A 16,491-nucleotide genomic window follows, 5' to 3' on the forward strand; every position below is an offset into this window, starting at 1 on the left:
TGTCTTATAAAGAATTTCTATATCAGGATCTCAATTCTGTGGAATTGTAGCAAGACTGATGCCCTGAATTTTAAAATAATATAGAATCTACAATTTGGAAACATACCACTCAGCCTAACTTGTCTATGTTTGAGTCTATTCTCTACGTGAGCAGTTGTTCTAAACCTACTTGCCTTTTTGGTCCACATTCCTTTATTCCCCTTCCATTCAACCTGACATGGTTTGTGCTTCAATCATTAAATATGATACTGCAATCCACAACTTCCCATACTCGATATACAAAAGGGAACGTTCTACTCTTTGTCCTTAGAAAGAGTCCTTATTCCTTGAGCCCCCCAGTATACTCAATATGTAGGAACAGTTGATCCCTTCATGGTTTTAAACACGTTTTTGAGTTATCTTTTAACTTCCTCTGTTCTGAGCAAAAAGTACCAATTTTTCATCATTTAAGTGTTTCCACGTAGCCCAACATGGTAATGGTAAACTGTGTCTGTTACCTATGACCTCTATGCTAGCTCAACATCTTTAATATTGTGTGAAGCCCAAAGTAAAATTGATAGATAAATGAATTACTCGTCTTGATTTTCACTTGAACTCCCCAGGAGATGGCAGATCTTTGGGGCTTGCTGAAGTGACCACTTTTGGTATATGAATCTTGATTGGGAGACATTTAATCATAGACACAAAAGACCAGTACAGAACCTTTGTGGGCGGCACGGTGGCACAGTGGTTAGCACTGCTGCCTCGCAGCGCCAGAGACCCGGGTTCAATTCCCGCCTCAGGCGACTGACTGTGTGGAGTTTGCACATTCTCCCCGTGTCTGCGTGGGTTTCCTCCGGGTGCTCCGGTTTCCTCCCACAGTCCAAAGATGTGCAGGTCAGGTGAATTGGCCATGTTAAATTGTCCGTAGTGTTAGGTAAGGGGTAAATGTAGGGGTATGGGTGGTTTGCGCTTCGGCGGGTCGGTGTGGACTTGTTGGGCCGAAGGGCCTGTTTCCACACTGTAAAGTAATCTAATCTAATCTAAAAAAAACACTCAGTTAATATGCAAGATGAACATTTTCCAGCATGGCTCACTGGATAAATAGAAGTAACTTGGCTTTATTCAGATCCCCTCAAAACATCAGGACACTCCCAAGCACATTACAGCCATTAAAGTCCTTTTGAAATCACTGTTGTAATACAACAGCCTTAATTTGCACACAGCAAGACCCCACAACCAGCAGTGTGAACGGATAACCTGTTTTAAGTGATCGTGATCAGTGCTAACCAAGGATATTGGAGCAAACTCCCCTGCTCCTGTCAAGTAATGGATCTTTTACATTGACCTAAAGACAGAACTGGGGCGCTATATAACATCTCACCCAAAAGGCTGATATAGAAACAGAGCACCGTAGAAAATAGAAGAAATTGTTAGCCATTCAGTCCTTTGAGTGTGCTTCACCATTCACTATGATCATACCATCTCAATACCCTGTTCCTGCTTTCTCCCCATACCCTTTGATCCATTTGGCTCCAAGGGCTATTATCTAACCTCATCTCGAAAACATTCAATGTTTTGACTCACTGTTTTCTGTGGCAGAAAATTCCACAGGCTCACCACTCTCTCTGTGTGAAGAAATGTCTCCTCATCTTAGTTCTAAATGGCCTACCCTGTATCAAAGAACAAAGAATAGGCCCCCAGGAACAGGCCCTTCAGCCAACCAAGCCTGTGCCTACACATGACATCTTTCTAAATTTAAAAACCTTCTGCCTCTACATGGTCCATATCCCTCCATTCCATGCCTTTTCATGTATCTGTCAAGATGCGTCTAAACTATTGCTATTGTATCTGCTGCTATCATCCCTGGCAGTGCATTTTCAGGCACTTCCACTTTCTGTGTAAAAAGACTTGCCACTCACACATCCTTTAAACTTTCTTCCTTCTACCTTAAACCTTTGTCCCCTCATCATTAACGTTTCTACCCTGGGAGAAAAACTCTTGACTATCCATGCCTCTCATAATTTTGTAAACTTTTGTCAAATCGTGCCTCAGTCTCTGATGTTCAAGTGAAAACAAACCAAATTTGTCCAATCTCTCCTCAAGCTAATAACCTCCAGACCAGGCAACATCTTGGTAAACCTTTTCTGTGCCCTGTCCAAAGCCTCCATGATCTTCTGGTTGTGTGGCAACCAGAACTGTACATAATGTTCCAAACTATGGCCTAACTAACGTTCTATATAACTGCAACCTACTTGCCAATTTTTATAAATTATGCCCTGACTGATGAAAACAAGCATGCCATATGCCTTCTTGACTACCATATCACTTATGTTGTCACTTTCAGGGAACTATGGACCTGTATGCTTCTATCCCCCTATGTTAATGCATCTAAGTGTTCTGCCATTTACTGTATACTTTCCTCCCTGCATGAGACCTTACAAAATGCATTATCTCACACTTGTCCAGATTAAATTCCACCTGCCATTTCTCCACCCAAGACCCTAACCTATCTATATTCTGCTGTATCCTCTGGTAATCCTGTTCACTGTTTGTAGCTCACCCAGTCTTTGTGTCATTTGCACTAAGATCAGACCACCTACATCCTCCTCCATATTATTTTTATGCACCACAAATCACAGATCTTCAGTCAGAAAGATAACCTACTCTCTCTCTCTTCTGTGACCAAGCCAGTTCTGTATCCATCTTACCAGCTCACCATGAATCCCATCTAACATCACCACTGTATGAGCATGCCATGAGGATCCTAACACTGTAGCTTCTGGTTCTGGACCACATGGCCATGGGTGACACACTTCCTGCATTTACTAGTTTTGTTTGAATTTTATAGATTTCTTTGAGATCCCCCTCCGTTTTTTAAACCGATCCAGTCTCACTTCATACGTCAGTCGTGCCTTCCCAGGAATTAGTCGAGTAAATGGAGGGAATGCAACAAAGTTATACCAGACCCAGTAAGGTGGGGTGTGACAGTGTGTAATTTCTACCTGCACCTCCCTGTTCTGTATCTCTCAGAACTATATAATATAGAAACCCATTTTGCCCCCAACATTTGTTTCTATAATTTGAATTATATTCTTGCTCTCATTGGAGACTGGAGACTGGGAAGACAAGAAAAACTTTGCAGTGTCACATTTTTAAAAAATTGCACGTGTTTTTCTCACTTGCTTGGAATGCTCCTCTTTGCTAATTTTGAAAATGATGAAGTTAGGCATAGAACCTATTTGACTGAGTTGGTGGTTGAAGGTAGGAGTGGTGTGATGAACCCTCCAGGAATACAAATATTCAACCAGGGTTGGTAACCCTAATTGAAATGAAAAGGCTAATTTATCTCTGGTATGAAGAATGTAGGTATTTAAATTGTTTACAGTCGTTGGTAGATAAACTGGAAATTCAGAAGAAAGAGCTTTTCCGAGAGAGCAATGAGTGTGGAACACACATTGACTATTATATGTGTAGTTTAAGGAAAAATTGGGTGAACAAATGAGGAAGGAGAGACGAGAAGTTTAAGCTAATTGAATTTGATACAGAAGGCTGGGAGTAGGCTCAAAGTGGGCAGCTTGGACTGAGCATGAGCACTCCTTTCAGTGCCGGGTGCTCTATCTAACATATGGAAGTTGTAATCTGAGTATGTGAATCAAATTTTAAAAATCAAATATCTCTTGAATAAATGTGTCCATTACCCTGATTGCCATTGAGACGTCTATGGTAATGTACCGCTTTTCTGATTATTTTACTGGGTCTAACAAATTTATCAAGGCTGCCTTGTCCACAATTAGTGAATCATTTTCTAATTGGGAATGATCCACTATGGATAGAAGCGAGAAGGATTAGATTACATTACATAACAGCATGGAAACAGGCCCTTCGGCCCAACAAGTCCACACCGCCCCGCCGAAGCGCAACCCACCCATACCCTACATTTACCCCTATACCTAACACTATGGGCAATTTAGCATGGCCAATTCACCTGACCTGCACATTTTTGGACTGTGGGAGGAAACCGGAGCACCCGGAGGAAACCCACGCAGACACTGGGAGAATGTGCAAACTCCACACAGTCAGTCGCCTGAGGTGGGAATTGAACCCTGGGTCTCTGGCGCTGTGAGGCAACAGTGCTAACCACTGTGCCACCGTGCCGCCCACAAGGATATTGACATGAAATGTTGTTGCGGGTTTTCATGTATTTTTGTCTCACTTCGATCCTTGCCACCCTCCCTAAATATGCTGACTTGAACATCATTATTTAGGAGATGGAGAAATGAATGAAAAATATGGCGCACAGTGCTATATGGCATAACCCAACCTATAGGTTTGCTGTGGTTTACTTTTTATGCTCACAAGTTATAGACTTTTTTAAATGTTCATAAAGCGTCCTTCATCCTTCTATTATTCCATATCTAATTCTTCATTCAAATTTTTCATTCCATTTTCAGTGTAAAAAGCCAAACATGACTTTTCATGCAAGCCTTAATTATCCAATTAAGTATTTTTCTTGTTTTCTGCTTCAGTGGCATTTCAAGCTGTTGTTGATTATAACCTGATCGAGCTGCATAATGCAGAGACTTTGCTGTGAATTTTAATTTATGACTATTACTATTACTAATGGAAAACCCACTGAAACCACAATTCTATGCAGGAAATATCCAAGGTGTATTTGTTCTTTTCTTGTCACTTTTACTTGTAGTCCTGATTGTGCACCAGAAATAGGTTTGCAGACAAAATCACCCAATAGCTATTTGGAGGAAAGAATGTGATCATCAGATGAATCATCTTGTATTTGGTGTAGTGTGCTTCAGGCTTTCGTGTAGTCAGTAGCCTCCTGGATTATGCTGCCACTTTTATATTGATCCGAAGATGTAGGTGTGCACCAATATAATAATGGCATTATTGGTTATATCTGTTCATGTAATGCAGACTATTGTCTTGGTTTATTGGTCCTGTGAATTTATATGACTACTATTTTGAGCATATCTCAAATATATAAATCATGGATAAGAACAGAAGTGGGTCAACCACCCTTTGAGAGTGTTCCACCATTAATGACTAATCTGTCCTTGAACTCCATTTACCTGCTTTTGATTCATTTAACCATTTATTGAACAAAAATCCATTATCTGAAGTTTTTGTAGCAGAGAGGTTACCAGGTTTCCAGAATGCTTTGTGTGAAGAAGTGTCCATGATGTCACTCCAAAATACCTAGCTTTAATTTTAAGGTTATGCTATTTGTTCTCAATTTCTCCTGTCAGACAAAACAGTTTCTTTCTATCTATCATAAAGGATTGTCTAATCATCATAAATTCTTCCATCACCCTTTTAAAATTATACGCTCAGAATACACACCCGAGCCTATAAGCCTAGTCTTAGTAACGTGTCCTGATAATTCTACTCATTTACTCCCAGTATAATTTTAGTGAACCTAATACTCCACTTCTACAATCCTACTGTAACTTTTATCTGAAGGTAGCATTCTCCTTACAAAATATAAAGTTTTTCATAAGCTTGATCCTTGTTAAAGAATAATCTACAAAATAAATGGCATTTCCCAAAAGAAAAATACATGATATCTGCATTTCAGGGCAAAGTGGATAAAGAAAAGGAAAGTAGTGATAAAAAAGATAAAGATGATAAATCTCCCAGCAAGTCTGCAAGAGTCCATCGGCTTTCAAAGTCTCCAGCTCACCCGGTATCTTCAGACATTTCACCAGTATTAATTGGAGTTGGAACAAGAGGCTGTGAGCAAGACAATTCGACAGAAGGCCATTCCATTCTCAATGGAGTACAAGGTATTCACTTCCTTTCAAGTCAAGCTATACACTTCATGTGTGTGTGGAATTATAAATTACTGCCTGGAAGTTGCACATTCACTTTTCATATGTTCATATTCATTAAATACTTTTATTTTGGACGTGACAGATGTCATTGGCAGAGAACATTAAGCTATAGATGCTGCTGTTAGCTACTGAGAAAAGCACAACTAAATAAAAGCATCCTCATTAATTCTACAGTTACTGCTATTAATAAGCTATCCTGAATTGATTCCAAAACTGCAATCTTACTCTAATAAATTGTGGACTTGTCAGGCTTGTCTTCCATGCCATCTCCATGTAATTTTGTAATTCATTCATAGCCTGAGAGTGTCACCGTTTTAGAAAGGCCAGCATTTATTGCTTGTCCACAGTTGTTCATGGGAAGGTGGTGGTGAGCTGACTTTTTGAACTGTTGCAAATCCACATAATTTAAAAACACCCACTAGTTGTTCCTGGATTCTGAGCTGGTTACAATGGCGGATCAGTATCCTGCTGCCACCTGCAGTATTATATGCACTTACAACCCAGGGTCTGTATCTGCAGGCTCCTTATATTGTACCCTCTCTTTTAATTTGCCTCTCCTTGTTCTTCCTGCCAAATACATCACTTTGTCTGGTTTTGCAATAAATTTAATCTGCCACATGTTTATATGTTTCACCAATGTATATACACTTAAAGTCTTCCACTTTCTTCCTGAACATTTGGTGTTGTCAGCAAATTTTGAAATACACCCAGTTTTCATTTGTATTGAATCTTTGATTTCAAATATGCCAAAAGTGGTTTATAGCCATTAAAGTACTTTTGAAGGGTAGGCAACGTTGTTACTCTAGAAATGATGACTGCCAATTTGCACACAGCAAGATCCCACTAACAGAAATGAGATGAGTCATCAGATGAAGTGTATTTTCAGAAGGTTGTTCAGGGGATAAATGTTAGCCAGGTCACTCTTATTTGGAGAACACCCCAACCCTTATTTGAAATAGTATCATAGAATCTTTTAGGAGGACAGATGGGAATTCTAATAGTGACGTGCTTCTTCAATACTGTACATGTATTGTACGTGTGAAGTGTGGGCTCGAGTCTCTTTTAGTGGGATTTGAAAATCTGTGACCGTTTCAGGCATACCTGCTGCCTGCTGAACCACAGCTGATTACATGTGAAACTGGCCCAGAAGTGAGAAATGTCATTGCCCATCACCAAGAACGAGGTGAAAATGAGTTTATCTACTTCAAAAGGTGAAAGATTGGGGGTAAACATCTTCCCTTCGTGCCACAGTCAGCAACAGCTGTTCAGATGTGGTCAGATCTGTTCAGATATCATCATGTGGTGCTTTTTTGGATTGGCCAGGTGCTGTGCTATATTTATTTCTCTCGCCCATGTCTGTGTAGCTTTTGGACCTGAGGCTTTATGAAAATTGAGACTCAATCAAAGGATACTTGATTAGATCAAAGGCCTGTTGAGCTAATAATTATTGGAATACTGCTTTGCTTCATGTCTTTTCAGTCCTGTTGATTTGTCTGTCTTTTATATTCTCAGGTTCTGGATGCTCTGAGGAGAGTGATGATGATGATGATGACGATGACGATGATGATGATGATGATGATGATGATGGCACAGGATGTGAAGCCACCTGGAGAAAAGATCCACACCAGGACACAACAATGCAGGAAAGGAAGGAGCAAGCCTTTCAGGACCAGAGGAACCTTCCTGCTGCTGGAATGCCTCTCGCTAGTGTCAAGTTGGGAAGTATTTCAGACCCCCTAGAATGGGTAAGAAGGGGGAAATGTTCTGAAGACGAGGAGGAGGAAACTGTGAGATTGAAACCCACAGGTCAGAAAGAACCAAAAGAGAGGAGGGCAACGTCACATATGAAGCGTTCCCGGAGGAAACGGGTTGGAGCTGAAGACTGGACACAAAAGGGGTCACCTAACTGCAAGGGTGAGAGGTCAAAAGGCAAAGAATCACTCCTCAACATCACTAGCAGCAGCAGCAGCAGCAGCTCCGATGAGGATGGTGAAAGAATTGAAATGAAAAACTCCCCCACCAGAAAACACAATGGATTACAGGAAAAGAGGAAACCGCTGCACACCACTTCGTTTTCCAGTTTCTCAGAAATGCCTGAGAAAAGGATCAAGCTTTTAAATAGTTCCGAATTAAGGGTCCAGAATGCAAAAGTGAAGGACCGGAAAGACGTATGGTCAAGTATCCAGATCCAGTGGCCAAAAAAGGTTCTAAAGGAGCTCTTCTCTGATTCTGATACTGAGACCACGTCGAGCCCACCTGTGGCACCAGAAGAGGCAAAGGCTGATGGACCAGCCAAGACTGCCAAAGAGGAGGAGAGGTTGCCAGCCTTGGAAGTCGAAACTGCACCATCACTTATCTCCCCTATCAGACCCAGCGAGGAGAAACCAGCTGAAAAGTTGGATAAGAAGGGAGAAATGCCCAGCAGTGGTAGTAACTCTGTGCTCAATACGCCACCCACCACCCCTGAGTCTCCAGTCTCAGTTACAGTGACAGAGGCCACCCGGCCACAGCCAAACACTGTGCTCGCTCAAACCTTGGCTCCAAGCCAGGAGGAAGTCCAGAGCATTAAGAGTGAAACTGACAGCACCAATGAGGTGGATAGCGTGACAGGGGAGCTGCAAGAGGGACAATCTGAAGGCAATGTTTCCCCAACAGGGTTTGATGCCAGCATTAGCTCCAGCAGCAGCAATCAACCCGAGCCAGAACATAAGGAAAAAGGTAAGCGATCACATGGAAACAAATCTCAGATGTTGCAAAGAGTTTGCTAGAAATTTTTAGCTGTGTTTTATATTAGTATATGTCAATATTAATGGGAACACACATCTCCCAAAGTTTGCAATTAACACAGTCTGTTGTAAGTTTGTGGGAATGACATGTTGAATTGTGATTAGTAAGATAATGCCAGTAATGGAATGGCATGGTGACTGAAGGTAAGAAGACTTGCTGTTGAAGGATTGCTGATTCTACCGTTCTTCTGCATGTATTTTTTTTTATCACTGAACTTAAACAAATTAGTGAGAATGGATATTTGGGGATCCCATTTGTGTTTATAGTGAAGTCAAACGTCTGACTGACATTTGTACTAACGTCAGTCCAGATTCAGGCTATCTTTACTTTGTAACTAGTGCTGATGAGACTGCATAGCAGCCGTACTACAGTTGTGGTATAAATGCAACATTAGTCAATGGGACATCGTGAGCTGCGTTCACAAGATGAGTGTGAGAGAGCATGTTGACACATACTCCTTTAGCAGGACTATTTGTTATGTTACAAAATGTGCCAAAAAGTTATAAAGACAGCAGGCGAAAAATCTATTGATCTATTTAATAACTCCGGCTTCTTGGAGTAGAATTATTTTAATTTGCTTTCTGAAGGCAATAGGCTTCACTCTTAAAAGCCAATATCAAATTTAAATTTATACAAACATTTTTTGCCTGTGGGCAACACTTTTAACTGAATTCATGTTTTTTAAAAATGTGTATGTATTTGATATGCAAGGTAAAGGTGACAGACCATAGGGTTGGTCTGTCATAAGTGTGATAGTTTAACCTGAGGGTCACTGTGCCTGGGGTGAGGGGAGATTGAGAAGGACAACCCTTCATGGTAACCTCAGCTGTTGTGGAAATTGACCCCTTATTGTCAGCAGCACTCTGCATTGGAAACCAGCCACCCAGCTAATTGAGCTGAGCGATCCCCTATTTCAGGTGTAGACATTGAAGCAGTTATTGCCCATCACAAATTAACTTTGTCCTTTAAAGGTAATGGTGAGCTTCCTTCTTGTATTGCATTCCATGTAATGTAGAAACACCTGCAATGTTGTCCGGGAGGGAGTTCCAAGATCTTGATCCTGTGACAAGTGATGGAATGTGAACTGCTTTCCACATCAGGATGGTATGTGATTTCGAGAGGAGCCCCAGGAATGGCGGTGTTCCCAGTCCATGTTCCCAGTCATTTATGTGAGGGAAAAGAAAAGAGAGTTTGGAGAGCGCTACAGAGAATGCTGTGACAAACTGCTGCATTTCTTGTTACTACATTTTGGAAGTTGTCTCTCGTGCACTCTCTCTCTCGCGACTTTTTCTCTCACACTCTTTGGCGCACTTTCTTTTCTCTCCCGCACTTTTTTTCTCTCTCGCGTGCGCGCAGTCTCTCTCGCGTGCGCGCAGTCTCTCTCGCGTGCGCGCAGTCTCTCTCGCGTGCGCGCAGTCTCTCTCGCGTGCGCGTGCTCTCTCTCTCTCTATCGCGCGCGCTCTCTCTCTCTCTATCGCGCGCGCTCTCTCTATTGCGCGCGCGCTCTCTCTCTATAGCGCTCTCTCTCTATAGCGCGCTCTCTCTATCGCGCGCTCTCTCTATCGCGCGCTCTCTCTATCGCGCGCTCTCTCTATCGCGCGCTCTCTCTATCGCGCGCTCTCTCTATCGCGCGCTCTCTCTATCGCGCGCTCTCTCTATCGCGCGCTCTCTCTCTATCGCGCTCTCTCTCTCTATCGCGCGCGCTCTCTCTCTCTCTATCGCGCGCTCTCTCTCTATCGCGCGCGCTCTCTCTCTCTATCGCGCGCGCTCTCTCTCTCTATCGTGCGTGCGCGCTCTCTCTCTATCGCGCGCGCTCTCTCTCTCTATCGCGCGCGCTCTCTCTCTCTATCGCGCGCGCTCTCTCTCTCTATCGCGCGCGCTCTCTCTCTCTATCGCGCGCGCTCTCTCTCTCTATCGCGCGCGCTCTCTCTCTCTATCGCGCGCGCTCTCTCTCTCTATCGCGCGCTCTCTCTCTCTAACGCGCGCTCTCTCTCTAACGCGCGCTCTCTCTCTAACGCGCGCTCTCTCTCTATCGCGCGCGCTCTCTCTCTCTATCGCGCGCGCTCTCTCTCTCTATCGCGCGCGCTCTCTCTCTCTATCGCGCGCGCTCTCTCTCTCTATCGCGCGCGCTCTCTCTCTCTATCGCGCGCGCGCGCTCTCTCTCTCTATCGCGCGCGCGCGCGCTCTCTCTCTCTATCGCGCGCGCGCGCTCTCTCTCTCTCTCTCTATCGCGCGCGCGCTCTCTCTCTCTCTATCGCGCGCGCGCTCTCTCTCTCTCTATCGCGCGCGCGCTCTCTCTCTCTCTATCGCGCGCGCGCTCTCTCTCTCTCTATCGCGCGCGCGCTCTCTCTCTCTCTATCGCGCGCGCGCTCTGTGCCTCCCCCCTCGCGCGCGCGCGCGCTCTGTGCCTCCCCCCTCGCGCGCGCGCGCGCTCTGTGCCTCCCCCCTCGCGCGCGCGCTCTGTGCCTCCCCCCTCGCGCGCGCGCTCTGTGCCTCCCCCCTCGCGCGCGCGCTCTGTGCCTCCCCCCTCGCGCGCGCGCTCTGTGCCTCCCCCCTCGCGCGCGCGCTCTGTGCCTCCCCCCTCGCGCGCGCGCTCTGTGCCTCCCCCCTCGCGCGCGCGCGCTCTGTGCCTCCCCCCTCGCGCGCGCGCTCTGTGCCTCCCCCCTCGCGCGCGCGCGCGCTCTGTGCCTCCCCACTCGCGCGCAGCGCGCGCGCTCTGTGCCTCCCCCCTCGCGCGCGCGCGCGCGCGCTCTGTGCCTCCCCCCGCGCTCTGTGCCTCCCCCCTCGCGCGCGCGCTCTGTGCCTCCCCCCTCGCGCGCGCGCTCTGTGCCTCCCCCCTCGCGCGCGCGCTCTGTGCCTCCCCCCTCGCGCGCGCGCTCTGTGCCTCCCCCCTCGCGCGCGCGCTCTGTGCCTCCCCCCTCGCGCGCGCGCGCTCTGTGCCTCCCCCCTCGCGCGCGCGCGCGCTCTGTGCCTCCCCCCTCGCGCGCGCGCGCGCTCTGTGCCTCCCCCCTCGCGCGCGCGCGCGCTCTGTGCCTCCCCCCTCGCGCGCGCGCGCTCTGTGCCTCCCCCCTCGCGCGCGCGCGCTCTGTGCCTCCCCCCTCGCGCGCGCGCGCTCTGTGCCTCCCCCCTCGCGCGCGCGCGCTCTGTGCCTCCCCCCTCGCGCGCGCGCGCTCTGTGCCTCCCCCCTCGCGCGCGCGCGCTCTGTGCCTCCCCCCTCGCGCGCGCGCGCTCTGTGCCTCCCCCCTCGCGCGCGCGCGCTCTGTGCCTCCCCCCTCGCGCGCGCGCGCTCTGTGCCTCCCCCCTCGCGCGCGCGCGCTCTGTGCCTCCCCCCTCGCGCGCGCGCGCTCTGTGCCTCCCCCCTCGCGCGCGCGCGCTCTGTGCCTCCCCCCTCGCGCGCGCGCGCGCTCTGTGCCTCCCCCCTCGCGCGCGCGCGCGCGCCCTGTCTCTCTTTCTCTCGCGCGCGCGCCCTGTCTCTCTTTCTCTCTCGCGCGCGCCCTGTCTCTCTTTCTCTCTCGCGCGCGCCCTGTCTCTCTTTCTCTCGCGCGCGCGCCCTGTCTCTCTTTCTCTCGCGCGCGCGCCCTGTCTCTCTTTCTCTCGCGCGCGCGCCCTGTCTCTCTTTCTCTCGCGCGCGCGCCCTGTCTCTCTTTCTCTCGCGCGCGCGCCCTGTCTCTCTTTCTCTCGCGCGCGCGCCCTGTCTCTCTTTCTCTCGCGCGCGCGCCCTGTCTCTCTTTCTCTCGCGCGCGCGCCCTGTCTCTCTTTCTCTCGCGCGCGCGCCCTGTCTCTCTTTCTCTCGCGCGCGCGCCCTGTCTCTCTTTCTCTCTCGCGCGCGCCCTGTCTCTCTTTCTCTCCGCGCGCGCGCCCTGTCTCTCTTTCTCTCGCGCGCGCGCCCTGTCTCTCTTTCTCTCGCGCGCGCGCCCTGTCTCTCTTTCTCTCGCGCGCGCGCGCCCTGTCTCTCTTTCTCTCGCGCGCGCGCCCTGTCTCTCTTTCTCTCGCGCGCGCGCCCTGATTCTCTTTCTCTCTCGCGCGCGCCCTGATTCTCTTTCTCTCTCGCGCGCGCCCTGTCTCTCTTTCTCTCTCGCGCGCGCCCTGATTCTCTTTCTCTCTCGCGCGCGCCCTGTCTCTCTCTCTCGCTCGCGCCCTGTCTCTCTCGCTCGCGCCCTGTCTCTCTCGCTCGCGCCCTGTCTCTCTCGCTCGCGCCCTGTCTCTCTCGCTCGCGCCCTGTCTCTCTCGCTCGCGCCCTGTCTCTCTCGCTCGCGCCCTGTCTCTCTCGCTCGCGCCCTGTCTCTCTCGCTCGCGCCCTGTCTCTCTCGCTCGCGCCCTGTCTCTCTCGCGCGCGCCCTGTCTCTCTCGCGCGCGCCCTGTCTCTCTCGCGCGCGCCCTGTCTCTCTCGCGCGCGCCCTGTCTCTCTCGCGCGCGCCCTGTCTCTCTCGCGCGCGCCCTGTCTCTCTCGCGCGCGCCCTGTCTCTCTCGCGCGCGCCCTGTCTCTCTCGCGCGCGCCCTGTCTCTCTCTCTCTCTCTCTCTCGCGCGCGCCCTGTCTCTCTCTCTCTCTCTCTCTCGCGCGCGCCCTGTCTCTCTCTCTCTCTCTCTCTCTCGCGCGCGCCCTGTCTCTCTCTCTCTCTCTCTCTCGCGCGCGCGCCCTGTCTCTCTCTCTCTCTCTCTCTCGCGCGCGCGCCCTGTCTCTCTCTCTCTCTCTCTCTCGCGCGCGCGCCCTGTCTCTCTCTCTCTCTCTCTCTCGCGCGCGCGCCCTGTCTCTCTCTCTCTCTCTCTCTCGCGCGCGCGCCCTGTCTCTCTCTTTCTCTCGCTTGCGCCCTGTCTCTCTCTCTCTCTCTCGCGCGCGCCCTGTCTCTCTCTCTCTCTCTCGCACGCGCCCTGTCTCTCTCTCTCTCTAGCGCGCCCTGTCTCTCTCTCTCGCGCGCCCTCTGTCTCTCTCTCTCTCTTGCGCGCGCGCCCTGTCTATCTCTCTCTCTCGCGCGCGCGCCCTGTCTCTCTCTCTCGCGCGCGCGCCCTGTCTCTCTCTCGCGCGCGCGCCCTGTCTCTCTTTTCTCTCGCGCGCAGCGCGCCCTGTCTCTCTCTCGCGCGCGCGCCCTGTCTCTCTTTTGCATGCGCCCTGTCTCTCTCTCTCTCTCTCGCGCGCGCCCTGTCTCTCTCTCTCTCTCTCGTACGCGCCCTGTCTCTCTCTCTAGCGCGCCCTGTCTCTCTCTCTCGCGCGCCCTCTGTCTCTCTCTCTCTCTTGCGCGCGCGCCCTGTCTATCTCTCTCTCGTGCGCCCTGTCTCTCTCTCTCGCGCGCGCGCCCTGTCTCTCTCTCTCGCGCGCGCGCGCCCTGTCTCTCTCTCGCGTGCGCCCTGTCTCTCTTTTGCATGCGCCCTGTCTCTCTTTCTCTCTCGCACGCGCCCTGTTTCTCTTTCTCTCCCGCGTGCCCTGTCTCTCTCGCTCGCGCCCTGTCTCTCTCTCTCGCGCGCGCCCTGTCTCTCTCTCTCGCGCGCGCCCTGTCTCTCTCTCTCGCGCGCGCCCTGTCTCTCTCTCTCGCGCGCGCCCTGTCTCTCTCTCTCGCGCGCGCCCTGTCTCTCTCTCTCTCGCGCGCGCCCTGTCTCTCTCTCTCGCGCGCAGCCCTGTCTCTCTCTCTCGCGCGCGCCCTGTCTCTCTCTCTCGCGCGCGCCCTGTCTCTCTCTCTCGCGCGCGCCCTGTCTCTCTCTCTCTCGCGCGCGCCCTGTCTCTCTCTCTCTCTCGCTGCGCGCCCTGTCTCTCTCTCTCGCGCGCGCCCTGTCTCTCTCTCTCGCGCGCGCCCTGTCTCTCTCTCTCGCGCGCGCCCTGTCTCTCTCTCTCGCGCGCAGCCCTGTCTCTCTCTCTCGCGCGCGCCCTGTCTCTCTCTCTCGCGCGCGCCCTGTCCTCTCTCTCTCGCGCGCGCCCTGTCTCTCTCTCTCGCGCGCGCCCTGTCTCTCTCTCTCGCGCGCTGCCCTGTCTCTCTCTCTCGCGCGCGCCCTGTCTCTCTCTCTCGCGCGCGCCCTGTCTCTCTCTCTCGCGCGCGCCCTGTCTCTCTCTCGCGCGCGCGCCCTGTCTCTCTCTCGCGCGCGCGCCCTGTCTCTCTCTCGCGGCGCGCGCCCTGTCTCTCTCTCGCGCGCGCGCCCTGTCTCTCTCTCGCTCGCGCGCGCCCTGTCTCTCTCTCGCGCGCGCGCCCTGTCTCTCTCTCGCCGCGCGCGCCCTGTCTCTCTCTCTCGCGCGCGCGCCCTGTCTCTCTCTCTCTCGCGCGCGCCCCTGTCTCTCTCTCTCTCGCGCGCGCCCTGTCCTCTCTCTCTCGCGCGCGCCCTGTCTCTCTCTCTCTCGCGCGCGCCCTGTCTCTCTCTCGCTCGCGCGTGCGCCCTGTCTCTCTCTCTCTCTCGCGCGTGCGCCCTGTCTCTCTCTCTCTCTCTCGCGCGTGCGCCCTGTCTCTCTCTCGCGCGCCCTGTCTCTCTCTCTCTCTCGCGCGCCCTGTCTCTCTCTCTCTCGCGCGCCCTGTTTCTCTCTCTCTCGCGCGCCCTGTCTCTCTCTCTCTCTCGCGCGCCCTGTCTCTCTCTCTCTCTCGCGCGCCCTGTCTCTCTCTCTCTCTCTCGCGCGCCCTGTCTCTCTCTCTCTCTCGCGCGCCCTGTCTCTCTCTCTCTCTCGCGCGCCCTGTCTCTCTCTCTCTCGCGCGCGCCCTGTCCTCTCTCTCTCTCGCGCGCGCCCTGTCACTCTCTCTCGCGCGCGCGCCCTGTCTCTCTCTCTCGCGCGCGCCCTGTCTCTCTCTCTCGCGCGCGCCCTGTCTCTCTCTCTCGCGCGCGCCCTGTCTCTCTCTCTCGCGCGCGCCCTGTCTCTCTCTCTCGCGCGCGCCCTGTCTCTCTCTCGCGCGCGCGCCCTGTCTCTCTCTCGCGCGCGCGCCCTGTCTCTCTCTCGCGCGCGCGCCCTGTCTCTCTCTCTCTCGCGCGCGCGCCCTGTCTCTCTCTCTCGCGCGTGCGCCCTGTCCTCTCTCTCGCGCGCCCTGTCTCTCTGTCTCTCGCGCGCCCTGTCTCTCTCTCTCTCGCGCGTGCGCCCTGTCTCTCTCTCTCTCGCGCGTGCGCCCTGTCTCTCTCTCTCTCTCGCGCGCCCTGTCTCTCTCTCTCTCGCGCGCGCCCTGTTCTCTCTCTCTCTCGCGCGCCCTGTCACTCTCTCTCTCGCGCGCCCTGTCTCTCTCTCTCTCGCGCGCACCCTGTCACTCTCTCTCTCGCGCGCCCTGTCAATCACTCTCTCGCGCGCCCTGTCACTATCTCTCTCGCGCGCCCTGTCACTCTCTCTCTCGCGCGCCCTGTCACTCTCTCTCTCGCGCGCCCTGTCACTCTCTCTCTCGCGCGCCCTGTCACTCTCTCTCTCGCGCGCCCTGTCACTCTCTCTCTCGCGCGCCCTGTCACTCTCTCTCTCGCGCGCCCTGTCACTCTCTCTCTCGCGCGCCCTGTCACTCTCTCTCTCGCGCGCCCTGTCACTCTCTCTCTCGCGCGCCCTGTCACTCTCTCTCTCGCGCGCCCTGTCTCTCTCTCTCTCGCGCGCCCCTGTCTCTCTCTCTCTCGCGCGCCCTGTCTCTCTCTCTCTCGCGCGCCCTGTCTCTCTCTCTCGCGCGGCGCCCTGTCTCTCTCTCTCTCGCGCGCGCCCTGTTTCTCTCTCTCTCTCGCGCGCCCTGTCTCTCTCTCTCTCTCGCGCGCCCTGTCTCTCTCTCTCTCTCGCGCACCCTGTCTCTCTCTCTCTCGCGCGCCCTGTCTCTCTCTCGCGCGCGCACCTGTCTCTCTCTCTCTCTCGCGCGCGCGCCCTGTCTCTCTCTCTCTCTCGCTCTCGCGTGCGCCCTGTCTCTCTCTCTCTCGCGCGCGCGCGCTGTCTCTCTCTCTCTCTCT

General features: G+C 52.5%; 1 protein-coding gene across 2 annotated transcripts in view; it reads left to right on the forward strand.

Annotated features, from left to right (window-relative positions):
• Window positions 1-16,491, forward strand: part of arid4b (AT-rich interaction domain 4B) — a 189,483-nt gene that overhangs the window by 147,599 nt on the left and 25,393 nt on the right. For both annotated transcript variants that reach the window (XM_087978705.1, XM_087978712.1), the window contains 2 exons: window positions 5,576-5,783; window positions 7,344-8,549. In XM_087978705.1, the coding sequence (XP_087834831.1) occupies window positions 5,576-5,783; window positions 7,344-8,549 (1,414 nt within the window). The remainder of the gene's footprint in view (window positions 1-5,575; window positions 5,784-7,343; window positions 8,550-16,491) is intronic.

This window comes from Chiloscyllium plagiosum, unplaced genomic scaffold (assembly GCF_037043375.1).
Source record: "Chiloscyllium plagiosum isolate Xiang-an unplaced genomic scaffold, Cpla_swu_hap1 HiC_scaffold_3, whole genome shotgun sequence".
NCBI classification, from domain to species: domain Eukaryota; kingdom Metazoa; phylum Chordata; class Chondrichthyes; order Orectolobiformes; family Hemiscylliidae; genus Chiloscyllium; species Chiloscyllium plagiosum.